Source organism: Cheilinus undulatus, linkage group 18 (assembly GCF_018320785.1).
Source record: "Cheilinus undulatus linkage group 18, ASM1832078v1, whole genome shotgun sequence".
NCBI classification, from domain to species: domain Eukaryota; kingdom Metazoa; phylum Chordata; class Actinopteri; order Labriformes; family Labridae; genus Cheilinus; species Cheilinus undulatus.
This window is the reverse complement of record NC_054882.1, coordinates 3072043-3087073: the sequence shown is the minus strand read 5'-3', so window position 1 is coordinate 3087073 and position 15031 is coordinate 3072043. Positions and strand designations below refer to the sequence as shown.

Below are 15031 nucleotides of genomic sequence, written 5' to 3'. Positions count from 1 at the left end.
TACGTCACGACTCTGCTGCGCCCGAAAGTTTCCCCTCGACGCTGATTGGTCCTGTCACTTTCTAACCATTCAGATGGGAATCCATCTTGTTTGCAAGGTTAGCCCTCCATAAGATGTACTTACCAAAAGGCAAACCACTGTTTTTGTTTCATGGATGAATTTCCCATAATTAGGGAGAAAATCTGTAAAAAGCGGTACTACACTCCTGCTTCACGCTTCACAGACCCTAGAATGATTTAAGAATAGGTCACAGCAAACCAGGAGGACCACGTCAAGGGAACAGAAGTCAGCTGTTGTTATTGTTTTAACTGAGAGCCCCCTAGAGGAGAATTTTACAAATCGTTGAAATTTTATTTATTTGATTTTTTTCAGCATCTATCCAGCTTCATTTTATCTTAAATATCAGATTCAGTAAGGTGTTTTTAAACACCATGTCCCTTTAAATGTGGCCATCTTTACTTTTTAAATAAAAAGTAGTATCTAAACAGATCAAAAAAGAACATTTAACTCACAGGACAGCTGTGCAGGAGAGGAATGAATCATCAATATTGCAGGCAAACTTCAGCATACTATCAGAGTTGCACAACAACACAGGCAGCATGCCGTGCAGAAGAATTTCCCTGGAATTTTGATGATTAAAACAAGAAATGACCACAGACTTGGTGCCAAGCCTTTCTATTTTGTTGTTGTACAGGAATGGGTATTGCTTTAATTTTCACTAGCTTCTCAGTGTATTTTAAAATATTGGTATTGTGACAACCTTAGCGGTATAAAATCATGTCAAAGTTTTTTTACTCTAGAATTAGACTAAATAAATCAGAAACACATCTCACCAGTGCTTGGTTAGTTAATTTACTGAGGCTATTAAGCAGTGAGTGTATAGAGTAGACTGAATTGTGTTTTCCCTGTAGACTGAGTCATATCTAATTTAAACAGGTTCAGTTGTTCTGTCGCCTCTGTGCTTTCTTGACTTTATTTCTCTGTTCAGGGTCGAGTTAAAGAGCAGATGTAGTCACAACCTTTCAGCTCCTGCAGCTGTTAAAGGGTCAGAGACTCCTTGTTAGGATGATGGATGATGTTCAGGATGAATAAATCTGAGTCTCCTCACATATGAGGATTATAATACTGTCTTTAAATATGTAAGCTTTCCTCTGGTGCTGGAATATCCAGGAGAATATTGCTCTTAGGGAATGCTGGCCAGGGTTGTGTTAAAGCGGCATTGTTGTGACAATCCAGCGGAAGATGCCGGTGTTTTATATCTGCTCTTTAAATATTTAATGATAGAATAAGCAAGCGGAGCGTTTCAGCTCCAGCGGGCTTTCACCAGCGGGAGCATGAAGGATTCTCAGGAGAGGACGCAGAATATCGAGGAACTTCACAGACGGTTTACTCTTCAGGAAGACAGACCAGCGTTTTCACTGCTGTTTATTTTTCTGAAATCTGTCAGCAGAAAAGATGCCTTTATTCTCCTAAAACACATTTTTATTTTGACTTTCTAGTCTCATAAACAGCTGACGTAATGCACATTCCAGTTTATTGTTTTTGTCACAATTTCAACATCTTCATCAAACTTTTGTTTTTGTGAAGTCTTAACAAATCCACAGATCATCTGATTCAAACTACATCGACTTAGAGTATCTAAGAGTATCTGATCACGCTTAATAGAAGCCACATTTAGCTGGCAACAAAAGATAAACATCTTATTCCAGGACATCATAGGACTGAAATCTGCAAACGCTGTAAGCAGAAGTTTCTTCATCAGGTCTTGGTGTGCAGGTAAACCTGGGCAAGGCACCTGATTAAGACTGTAGAGAATATTGGGTTAAATTGACGTCTGCAGATTCAGATTCTCTGTATTGTCCAATGGAGGGAAACTAGTTTTGCAGCAGGAGCACACGAAAAGACGAAGTACACAGATGACATCAGCAGTGAGATAAGACACTAAACGTCAGACATAATATTTTTATTTATTTATTTATTTGTGACAAGGGACAATGCACATTAATGGACATGAACATGTAAATGTGCCAGATTGTAGCCATAGGCTAGTTTCCATCTGTAGTCCCCGGCAGGTGGATGGTATACAAAACAAAAAGTACATTAAAAATCTACATAAAAATCAGACAACACCAAAACCAGAAAACATGGACAGTACAATAAAATACAAAGACCCAAATTTAACAATACTTAGCTTAGGGTAGACCAGAAATAAAGTGACCGTTGCAGTTAAAGTGCATAAGGCAGATGATAAAGTGCTTTAGTGCTTAAGTGCAAGTGTGCTGATATATTACACATGATCATGAGTGTGCTTAAAAAAGAACTTGCACATCGCCCTTGGCCTGGTTAGTTAAAGTGCTAATATTATTGCACATAGCCCTATTGCACATAGTTAGCATTAACAGATGTGTTTATGCATATATTATTGCACCAGCGGAAACATACATAAGTGTATCTATGTATGTAATGCACAAAATATGCATACATAGCTGTATGTAAGTAGTATGCATCGAGATACTGAAATAGTTAAACATGGTCACAATTCTGGTTTGTGCTGAGCCACTCTTTCAGATTACCCTTGAAACTTGCAATAAAAAACAGAATATAAAGAACAACATACACAAAATCAGTAATCAAACATCTATCCAGTGCTCTGACATGTAAAAATTACCAAGTAATGCAAAGTGCAACGTGAAGATTTGCAAATGAGCAATAAAGGTGCAAGAAGTCGAAGAGCAACCTCAAAAGTACATTAATTCTGTTGGGTGATTTCTGAAAACTGCCTTGGTCACCATACTCTCAGACTAACTTTAGCTCAACCTAGGAACTACTGCAGGGCAGTCAGTCGAGATTCAGTTTCAGTCACAAGTCTTATATTTACTTGTGAGAAGCCTTAGATATAAGCTCATTTTATATTAAATAATCCTTGTGGGTCTCTAACATTGTTGCATCATGTTCCTCCTTAACAAAAAAAATGTGTTCAGCCCATCTTTATCTTTTTTGATGGAGTAACTGTTAAGAATCAGCTCAGCATCTCTGCTAACATATATTATGATAAATATCAATAAACAGTTTATTAATGAAAATAGATTGAATCTGCCAGAAATCATCAAATTTAGGTATTTATGACCAGAAGTTTTTTCTTTTTGGCCCGCCACCATCTTATTTTTAACAAAAATTTTTTTGCAAAAGATATTTTTTCTCAGTTCAGGACTTTAAAAGGTCTTAAATAGGTTTTTAAGTGTGCAGGAACCCTGCCTGAGTAAGCCTTAAAAACACTCTCTAAAGCAGTGGATCTCAACTGGTCCAGCCTCAGGACCCACCAGTCTCTCTTTGGACCAATGGCGACCCAAATTTCCCCCAAAAATTCTAAAACACATGCTTAGTTAATTGAATATGTTGCAGTTTGGAGCGTGATGGACCAAAATGCATAATAGAAAAAATAAAGGGGATAAAACTGACACACTTTTCACCCTCTTTTCCCATCATTATGCTAAATTTTTGCCAATTTTGCAGAGATCTTGAGAAATTTCTTCATTATCATGGGAAAAGTAGCTTGATACATTGCAAGAAAATGAGATAAATTAGTTGAAATACTGACCAAACATTCAAATTCATCAATTTCACAGTAAAACAGGGTCAACTAAAAAGTATCGGTGCATGTCCAATAAGGACTTCAGAACTTTTTGCCACCAACACCTATTCACGACCCACTGAAAATGCTCTGCGACCCACTTCTGGGTCCCGACCCACCAGCTGAGAACCACTCAACTCAACCACACAATATTTCAAATCAATAAATAATTTTCTCAGCCACTGAAGCAAACAGAGACCTGAAATTAAAATAATTTAAAAGCTTGAACCCTCGACTTGAACTTTAAATAACGACCTCAAATGTTTCTTTAATATCATCAGTCACACTGTGATTTAAAATACTGCTGTTGTCTGTCTCTGCTGATGTCATCAGCCACTGCCCGTCACTACTTAACTTTACAATCTTTTTCAACCATCACATTTCCTGTGTGGAGTTTAAAGAGGGTAAATATGAACATTTTTATCCCATCCATCTTCCTCTTGTGTATTTAAGCGAGTTTTATTGTATTTGGTTGCTCACGTTTCAAAAACACACTCACTAGAAATGCACCCATTGTTAAAATCAGGGCCGATACTGATTACTGCGATAAGAATTTAGCTGATAGCAACACCACGGCTTTTTCTTTACCATTTTTGGAGTCACTCTCCCAGTATGCCAACATTTTCTCTCACATTTGACTGTTAAATCAGATCAGAGTCTGTCTGCAGTGTTTTTGCACTTCTGCATGGCTTCATTTCTCCATTCTCAGACGGGGCTGGACTAGTAATCTGGCATACAGGATATTTCCCCAGCAGGCCAGAGCAGTCTGAGGCTGGTATGACTTCATTGTCATAACTGCACACTTTTTATTTTCTTGTAGTTCAGGAAGGATATTGTGTCAGACATTTTCACCTCTGTCAGCAAGAAATTAGGTGAAAACAGAGCACATACACATATTTATTTGTCTGTGGCAAACTTTCCCAAACTTCTCTGGGGCCCACCAAAACCCTGGTACAACTTGGGGGGACACTGATCTTAGGGGGGGTGCGAGGCTTTGTCTACTCTGAGGTTGCCAAAATTAGATTTGCATTTATTGACTGAAATCATGATAAAACAGTTTTTAAGTAGTTTATACAAGCATGCATAAGCCTTTTTTAGGGTTTTTGTCTGTAAACAGTTTTAATCTATGTTGATTTTTGGCGGCAGTGTGTCACTTTTTCTTCCCAGAACATGAGACTAAAGTATTTTCTTTTATATTTTTATTTGATTAAAAGAATTAAAATGAAAATGCTTAGTACATTTTATGAGCCTCTGCAGTTTATTTTGCTTTGGTTAGGCATCTGTAAAATCACTTGAATTTTCTTTTCTAATAGTCATACCCATAAACGTACTTCACGGTCCAGCAAACACTTCCTGCAGCCTTATTGTCCCTAAAGGTAGATAAAGATATAGATGCACTGATAGAGTCTTACAATTTGAAAGCAAGTGGCATAGCAGAATTTTTTGCAGTGTGTCCAGCTAATCCAGTACTATTTTAACCATAACACCGGTTCAGAGCAGTGTTAATTTTGTTGACTAAAACTATGAGTAAAAATGTTCGTTGACAACCTTTTTTTCCATGACAAAAACTAGACTAAGACTAACAAAAATAGATCTGCATTGACTAAAACTGATAAAAACTAAGTTTAGTTTTCATCAAGATGACTCAAACTAGACTAAAATGTAATTTAGTTTTAGTCGGACATTCAAAATCTGTAAATCTGTCAAAATACAATCCAGCTGTAGCTATTTTGTCTCTCAGCTGTAGAAAGCAGGGACCCCAGGTTTGACAGAGTGAATAAAACACACTAGCATGACCTGGTACCAGATTTAGTCAAGAAAATAAATGCTAGGAATTAAAGTTAAGACTGAAATGTGAGGACTTTTTATTGACTTAAACTAAACTAAAACTAAAAAGGATAGAAATGACTAAAATGTGACTAAAACTAAAATGCATTTAATTTAAAGATTAAAACTAAGACTAAAATTAAAAATAGCTGCCAAAATTAACACTTATTCAGAGAAAATAAATTATTAAAAGGTGATGTTGGTTAAAACTTCTGGCAGTGTTTTGTAACTTTGGATACTTACATTTTATGAACATTTAAATGTGGTGTAGTTGTATCAATAATTCTATCATTTGTAGTTATTAGACCAACCTCTTGCAGCCTCCCTGCAGATCCTCTGGGGCCCCCCAGCAGGCCCCGGCCCACACTTTGGGAAGCACTAGTCTATGGCATCTATTTCTCAGCTTTATAGTGATTTGGGGGAATCAGTCAGTACAGGAGCGTCCAAACTTTTACCACTGAGGGCCACCTAAAGATATATATATATAAGGATGTTGGGCCACTTTAATATACCTCAACTTGAAGCTGTTAAAGTTAGTAATACCAGTCAAACTAAGATGTAAGAAATCTGAAAATATATCTTAAAAAATATGCTTAGTGAATAGTTATGCCTAAATGGCTGACAAGGCAAATAGACAATCATGTCAGGGATTTTGGGAGGGCCAATCAGACTTCGGGGGCTGTCGCTGTTTGTTGCTGTGATCCATCAGGTGTTATAAATTAAGAAATTGTTATTATTTTGGTTGGAAATATGTTTACTATTTAGTGTTTTTTCACTTTAGTCACAAAAAAAAAACATTCAATTTGACTTGTCAAAATGTTTGTCTACAGAATTAGCATGGCAGCACCCCCTGGTGCTGAAACTAAATAGTACAGTTAAGCACAAGCTTTATGTTCTGATATGAGCCATTTTTTAATTTTATTTATAGACTTTGCTGAGGGCCTATCAAAAATGGACTGCAGGCCAGATTTGGCTCCCAGGCCACAGTTTGGACACCCCTGATTTAGTAAATCTCTTAAAGGGGATGAAGCAACAGTGTTGTCATGTCTTTTTTGACCTGGATAAAGGGCCAGTTTACACTGAAATGCCCAGGCCGGGTCTTCTTCCCAGTCCAACGCTGACCACCGAGGTTTCTGCAGCATATTTACGGGTATTTCAGAAAGGGAGGGAAAGTGATCTAGTGCACAAATGATCCAAATTTGGCTCATTCTGACACAGTGTTTCCAACCAGCATGTTCTGTATTCAGCCATGAATAGCCCAAAGAATGCAGCAGAGGAAGTTCAAGAGAAAAATACATTGTCATTTTTAAAAACTGTCCTTAGCTCCACATTCAGATGAATCCATTCATCATTCAGTGCTGAAATAAAGAATCTATGTGTGATATTTGGTTGCGACAGATTCATTTTTCTCCATCAAACATTCAGTTCCTCTAACTCCACTTCTTAAGTTTTTTGCAATCAGACATGAAACCCCTGCAAACTCAGAATGCGTCCACAGCTGCAGTGGTTTCCTGTTGGATTCAGAAGGATCTGTTTGTCTGTGCTGATAAGAGGATTATCCTCGACAGAAATTAGCTAGAGTGGCGTCAATAAACCCGAGATGGAAAGGAGAATTGTTGATAAGGAGGTCTGATTTTAGGAAATGAACCAGTGCCCTGTGTTTTAATTCTTCTCTCTTCAGCTCCACGCTTCAATAATAGGAGCTATGTCTAATCTTGTTCCTGCTGCTGAGGCTGTTTTAACGTTAGCAGGGATCCACAGATGTGTTTATTGTGTCGGCCTGTAAAATCTGACCCGTTTTGTTTGTAACCGCCGCACAATAAGACAGCCTCGTATCGTCTCTGCCCACGTCGCTCCATGCTGCAGGGTCACTGCGAGTGTGTGCACAGCGTGGGAGTTCCTCTTGGCAGCGTCTCAGCCTTTTGTTTTTCCACGGAGTATAATTTCCGTTCCTGAGAGAGTGAGTGTGTAAAATCTGAAACACCTTCTGTCTTCTGTGTTTGTGTCAGAAATCATGGACTACATCGAGCGTCTGCAGGCTCTGCGGGAGATCGTGAAGAAGTTTCCGTCTGTGAACTACCAGGTCTTCAAATACATCATCACACACCTCAACAGGTAAGACACCAACACTTAAACCTACTCAAGCGAAGTCAGGGACATGCTGTTCACATACTAAGATCAAGACTGCACGCCCACGCAGAGCTTAGAAGCACTTATCACACAAACATTAAGCCCACGTACAGCACAAACTCTGCTCTTAGTGTGATGTTGTTCATCTGTGTATGTGTATGACAGAGTTTAATCCCCGCTAAACACCTAAGTGTCTGAAAAAACCCACTGTCAGTGAACACACCACAACAGGAAACTTCATTTAGACTTAAAGCTGTCGTCTGATTCTCTGCAGGACGTAAACAATGCAGCTCTGACAGAAAGAACTGATGCAGCAGCTCAGCAGCACCTTAAACTTTGGTGTTTGTTTGCTAATGTTTTACATATCTCAGTTCTAATTTAAAAGTTGCACATTTTTAGTAACATGCACTTGTGAGGTTGTAATTCATGCACCAACATTTAAAAACTATCAGTAAAAACGTATTAATTAAATCTACATCTGAAGCCTTTGACTCCTAGGAAAAGGTAAATAAATGTCAGTTGTGCTTTTTCTAATTCTCATTAATCTACACTCAGTACTCCATCATGACAAAGTGAAAACAGTTTTTTGCACATGTATTAAGGATAACTGAAATATCACATTGACAAAAGTGAACAAACCCTTTGCAACAACACTGTAGATGTAGCCCAGGCTCCTCCAATTTCTCTGATCTTTGCTGAGATGTTTCCACACCTTGACTGGAGTCCACCTGTGCTAAATTAACCTGATTGGACATGATTCTAAAGGCACACACCTCTCTAATGAAGGCCTCAGAGCTGACAATGATATCAGAGCAAAAACCAAGCCATGATGTCAAAGGAACAGCAAAGCTCAGAGACAGGATTGTTGAAAGGCTACAAAACCATTTCTGCTGCACTGAAGGTTCCAAAGAGCACATTAGGCCTCCTGCAAGAGCTGCTCCTCAGGCCAAACTGAGGAATCAAGGGAGAAGGGCCTTAGTGAGAAAGGAGACCAATAGTCACTCTGACTGAGCCCCAGAGATCCTGGTTGGAGATGGAACAAAGTTCCAGAAGGACAAGCATCACTGCAGCCCTCCACTGGTCTAGGCTTTATGGCAGAGTGGATAGAGGAAGTCTCTCCTTGAGGGATGGGAGAAATAAATCCACACAGCACTGATCATCAACTGGCGGCCCGGGGGCCATATTAGGCCCCCCAAAGCTTCATGTCCGGCCCCCAGAAGATCATTCGATTTCGAAAAGGAGGAAAAGAAGATGTTGTTTTAAGAGTATCCCTTGGCTTTAAATGTCTGCAGCTGTTAAATCCATCCCACAAACAATTTATATTGAAATAACTTTAGAATGACTCAACATTTGATCTGTTTTTGCTGAAATTTAATGTCTTAATTAGTAGATAATTAAAAAAGGGTTAAGGTTGGCAGAAGTGCTGCAAAAATGACCAGATAAAGTAGTGAAATGGGGTTAGAGAGTAGCAAAATAGGTGATAAGTGACAAAATGGGTTTTTGAGTGGCAAAAAGGGATAAACATTGGCAGAAAAAGTGGTGAAAAGAGGATAAAATGTGGCAAAACCTGTTAAAAGAGAAAAAAGGGGCAAAGAGTATCAAAAATTGCTTACAAATGACAAAAAATAGTGCAAAAAAGTAATGACAAGGGGTTAAAGAGTGGCAAAAAATAGAAGAAAAGTGGCAAAATGGATAAGAGTGGCACGAAGGGGATAAACATGCAGGAAAAGTGGTTTAAAATGTATCATAGAGGCAAAAAGCAGCAAAAATATGTTAAAAGTGGCAAACATTCATTTTAAAGTTGCGTAAATTGTAGAAAAAAATGAAATGAAAAGGGGTTCAAAAGTGGCAAAAATAGAAGAAAAGTGGCAAAAATTGATAAAATTGCCACAAAGGGGTAAAACATGCAAGAGTATTGGTTTCAGAAGGGTTTACAATCTTGAAAAATGTGGTTAAACAGGCGAATAGGGGTTAATGGTGTCAAAAATGAACTACTACTAGTACTAAATCATAATTCTAGAGGGGCCATTCCCTGGGATTTTCGGGGGTCCAGCCAGTTTTGTTGTCAGGCCTGTCTCCTCGTGGCCTGCTGCATTATGGATAATAGGGATAGATCTCACTGGTGATTCCTAAAAATGTCCTGCGTTTTGAAAGAAAATACAAATACTACTACAATTATATTTTGATTAAACCCAACATATTTATTTCATTATTGTGTATTTGAAAGTCTGGCCCCAGAGTTTCTGTCGGGACTAAATCTGGCCCTTGTGCGAATGTTCTTGATGAGCTCTGCTATAGAACATCTCTGAAAAGAGCTGAAAATGTCTGTCCATAGATGTTCTATAGGTAGACTGAATGAGCTTGAGAGGATTTGAAAAGAAGAATGGCAGAAAATCCCCCAGTCTAGGTGTGCAAAGATTGTTTAGTCATATTCAAAAAGACTGTAAATGCTTCCAAAGGTGCTTCAAGGGTCTGAATACTTATGTCAATGTGATATTTCAGCTTTTTATTTTTAATCAATTTGCAAAAATGTCTAAAGTTCTGTTTCCACCCATGAGGGGGTACTGAGTGTAGATTAAAGGACTGTAGCATCAGGCTGCAACATGATAAAACTGAAAACTCAGAGGGGCCTCAACACTTTCTGATTGCTCTGTACAGCACTCATTCTGCATTCTGAGTGTTTACGGCTGTGTTAACTATGCAGCTTGGGTAGTTTAATGTGGAGTTTTTTTCCCCAGCTAAATCTGGGCTGAACTGCAAAGGGTTAAAAAAAAAGACAAACTAATACACATGTATGTCTAAAGGCTGAAACTAGATCTAAAATAGCTGGAGAGGAGAAAGGACTTTTTGTGTTACTGGAAGAATGCTTCGATTTCTGAGCTGTGGTTTGTAAGAACATGTCGGTTTTCTCTGAGCTGATGAAATAATCATAAGACTCACTGAGGACTCCCTGGAGCACAGAGCCACTCCTCATGGAGCTGGACGGTGTCCGGTGACAGAACAAAAACGACAGCTGTCACTCATCAATACATCAACGCATTAATCACTGTCAGACCTCATCAGTTATTGATTAGAAACATCCGACAGCTGCTGTCCTGTAAACATACCAACAAAGACATGATCAGCTGTTTTATTACCACGCACTCTTCACACATCTTTACAGCGATGACAAATAACATTTATTTAACCCTGGTGGAACTGTCAGCCGTCACTTCTGCTGGTAATTTTCTGTCATAAATCAAGTTTGGTTTCATCGGGCGGCGAACCGGGAGGGAAAAGATGATTGATAACTGCGAGTAAAGCCTCTGGTGTTTTAGTTAATAAATGAAAACATCAGGATGTTTCTTCAGTGGTTTTATCACACCATCGCTGCTAATTTTTACTAATAATCTTACATGTCAGGCTGAACGAGGGTGGTTTAGACTCATAGAGTTCAGGAAGTGCAAGACATGAAACAAGTCAGGACAGGAGTGTACACTTAGCCAGCTATTATTAATATTAAATCTGTAAAAGAGAACTTAAATGCATTAAGTCAATGACTCTAAGGTTAAGAAAACACTCAGAAAGCATTCAAGTTTGAGGCCGAAGAATCAACACAGGATCACAGCATTGTGGCTCAGGCAGCCTTATGGTTGCGTCCACATGCAGACGCTGTTGTCCCTGAAGTGGGTCACCTTGGCTCAAATCCAGCTAGAAAAGACTAACCGTGTATATATTTTTTCTTACTGGGATTTACAGTATATTTCAATAGAAAATACAGAAAAATATTCTGAAAAAATGTGGTGAGTTTCTACCGGGTTTGAAATAAATGATCAGCATTTGAGTCTCAGTATCATACTTTAAATATTTGGAGGAAAAAAAATGTGAAATGTGAAAATGTGCAGTACTTTTTGTTGTTTTTTTGGTAAAGATGTAAAGTCTGAGGTAGACGGTGCAACATCAACTGGCAGTCTGGTCTAAATGTGACATGTTATAGGCTGTTTGCAGATGATGTCATGTTAGATGGGGGGCAGAAAGGGATTTCTGCACAGAGAAGAGCGATCAAAGTGTCACATCTTTGTGCTGTTTATGGCTCTTTTCAAACAGGCGAAACCATAGATGAAAACTTGAGCCACTTTTAAGGAATATTTCAGCATTTCTGAAGTTGCGTTGGATGAGGTACTTGGCAATATTAGTGGCGTTAGCCTCTAGAGATTTTAGAGAGCGTTTCCCCTTCAAACAAGATGGTAGACTGTACAGGGCAATAGATGGGTAATGTTTCCCGACATAATTTTGAGAGTTTTAGGTAGAAATGGACCAAGAAAGGCTGACTTTTAGGGCTGTGCTTTGGCAAGAATCTGGTGATATGATATGTATTGTGATACAGGGGTGCCGACACCGATATGCAGTGATATATTCTATGTAATTTTAAGTTAAAAAATATAGAATTTAACAGAACAGAAAAATAAACTCCTGTTCCTTGTTTCCTTCTCCAGGGTCAGCCAGCACAGCAAGACCACCCTGATGACGGCCGACAACCTCTCCATCTGCTTCTGGCCGACACTGATGCGGCCCGACTTCGAGAACAAAGACACGCTGTCCACCACCAAGCTGAACCAGGCCGTCATCGAGTCCTTCATCGTGCAGAGTGACTACTTCTTCCATGGCGGCGAGGTGGCCGAGAGCTCCAGCAGCGAGGGCACGCCGCCGCCGCACTGCCACAACATGGTGGAGGCTCTGCTCCCTCTGCAGCTGCCCCCGCCTCTGCAGCCGCAGCAGATCCAGCACACCCTGCACCCCGACCCGCTCATCTAAGCAGCTCAGAGGCATGCTGGGAAAAGACGTCTGGGGTTTGTTTGTGTGAGACGCCGCTCACATAAAATTAAAAAAAAAAAAAAAACCCCGGCAGTGAATTTTGGGGATCAGCAGCTGCTGTTTGTCATCGACTTTGAGGTGATGAGCTCTGGGGTTCAGGGACACACGGAGCGTTTGTTGGATTAGAGCTAATCTGTGAGATCGAGGTAAATCCTGGATTAGAGAATCACAATCGGACGTCACCTTTTGGAACTAATTTTTGCCCTTTTATGACACCGAGGCTAAAGCAGCCGATGAGTGAACTGATTTGATTTGGCACATAGCGACAACACTAATCGATTAGCAGGGTCTGACATGGACTCTGGGGATTCTTGGAGACGTGTTGAGCAAATAAAAATCCCCCTCCTTCTACTTTAACCTGATGGAATAGCACACATCCCCCTCCCCTTTAACCCCGGCCCCGTAACAGAAAAGGGAAGCTCGCCCCCATGACTGCAACTCACATATGAAACCTTCGAATCTGACCGACCGACTCCCGAGACTCTGGACTGACTCGTTTCCTCACTGAAAGGATTCACAGAGCTTTCCGGCACAGGAAAACATTTCCTCTTCTTCTCTCGACAACTAGAGGGAGAACTCTCCCACCACGCCAAACAAGCTCACAAACGGTGCATTTGGGAAGTTGCAGAGAAAAATCGTGGATTATTTTTAAAGTTTGGAGCAGCAGGGAGCTCTGAAGGACGGGTTAAAATCATGCACGATTTGTGTCAACGGTCCGTCATGCCAATTTCACATCTGTGTCATTTTATCATTTTTTTTAATATTCTTTTTTTAACGTCTAATTTCTACCCTGATTGTGCGTTTGTGTGCGTGATGACGATGATGCGTGTGACTTTAGGTCTGTGAACCTTCTCTGCAGAGGGAAGGAGGGATTCACGAGGGAATTTCAGACTCGAGAGAATTATTAGCCAAACTGTCTTGTCTCTTAACTCTCCATGCAACGACTGACGCCCCCGATCTCTGAAGGGACGACCTCTTTTCCCTCCACGATGGCACATGAGCGAGGAAAACCACTACGTCTGTTCGCTTCAAGGACGTCTTCCGTGTTCGATTAGGACGCTTCCTGCTTCGTCTCATTTCTGTTTTTTGTTCTGTTGGTTCGTCGGAAACTAAACTTTGCATGTCTCTGTTTTGCCACTTAAAGAAAAGAACTTTAAAGTTAAAAAAAGAATTGAAAACTTTGAAACTGTAAAGGAGCTCTTGTTCAGATCTGCATCCTTTTATCCAATCTGTTTTTGGTTTATGGGGAACATTTCCACTTTGTTTTTGCATAAAGTTTCTTTTCTTTCATGCAAGAAATCAACTCTTATATCATATTTTTGGTTAAATGTCAAATAGTTTCCCTAAATAGAGGAGAGAAGTATATAAAAGTATAAATATATATATATAAATCTATCAGCAGCAAAGTTTGCTGATTTAGTGAACTACCACGGGGTACTGGACTATAACCTGTCAGAAGCTATAATCATATTTCTTTGTGGTTCTGATGGTCAAACTGGAACCATCTCTTTTTTATAGAGTGCGTGTGTTTGTGTGTGTAGAGGGGAGGGCTTCGATCAATTTAAATCCTCTTCATCCTGATGCAAAGACAAAAGAAATCCCTCATCGCTTTCTTCATCAACAACAGAGGAGAAGTGGAGCTGCAGTCGTGAACTTGTACTCAGAGCCCAGCTTTGAGGAAAATCCTTGATATTTGTCACAGGCTAGTGAAGGTCGTCGTTAAGCAGGTTTTCTCTTCTGTCCATGTGGTTTGAAAATATTCCATCAGCTCCAGGATGAAGACGTTAGTGAATAATCTAGATCAGGGGTGTCAAACTCATGGCCTGGGGGCCGAATCTGGCCCGTGGAACAGTTAAATCCGGCCCTCAAGACGATCTCATATTTCTGTTATAACTGGCCCATCAGTCTAAGGTCTGCAGATTTCCTCAAGCATAAAATAAAAACGTATCCTTGATGATTTAAGATAAATTTGAAAAAGTAATAATCCCATAGTTTGACCTTTAAGACTCACAATTTAAAATTTTGAATCAAATTTTGACTTTTAATTTCATGGATCCAAATTTTATTTCATATTTTGACATGTCAAACTCATGATTTTGACTTTCTTTCGAATATATTTGCTTTTAAAAAATATTATATTTCAATTTCATAGTTTGACCTATTTGAGCTAATAAATTTACTGTTCTCTGTTTGTGAGTCTTTAAACTTATCTTTTTAACTTTTTAAAATGTCTGAATCATTTATCATCAGTGCTAAGTTTATTACTGGTGGAATGAGGTTGACAGTTTTTGGTTAAAAACCCTGTTAGGCCCTCAGGTTAGTCCTGAATCCCTGCTGTGATTGAGTTTGACACCCCTGGTCTAGATACTAAAGCTGCTTGACACTGTGGTTGATATTTAAAGGAATACAGACAGTTTTATTTGGCACACTAATAATCAAACTAATTTAGGTAATTACTGTCTTCACTGGAGAGGTTTTAATCAGGACACAGCAGGTCAGCTGATCAGAAAAGAAGCAAAATGTGTCAGAACACAAACCAAAGCAAGGAAGGACTTTAATTTGACTTTCTTTTGAAGGACCCTTGAATTT

General features: G+C 39.4%; 1 protein-coding gene across 1 annotated transcript in view; it reads left to right on the top strand.

The window, feature by feature from the left end:
* Window positions 1-14364, top strand: part of arhgap5 (Rho GTPase activating protein 5) — a 96448-nt gene extending 82084 nt beyond the window's left edge. Inside the window, exons 6-7 of the mRNA XM_041812563.1 lie at window positions 7468-7573; window positions 12064-14364. Coding sequence (XP_041668497.1) covers window positions 7468-7573; window positions 12064-12382 — 425 coding nt within the window. The 3' untranslated portion in view covers window positions 12383-14364. The remainder of the gene's footprint in view (window positions 1-7467; window positions 7574-12063) is intronic.
* The last annotated feature ends 667 nt before the right edge of the window (window positions 14365-15031 follow it).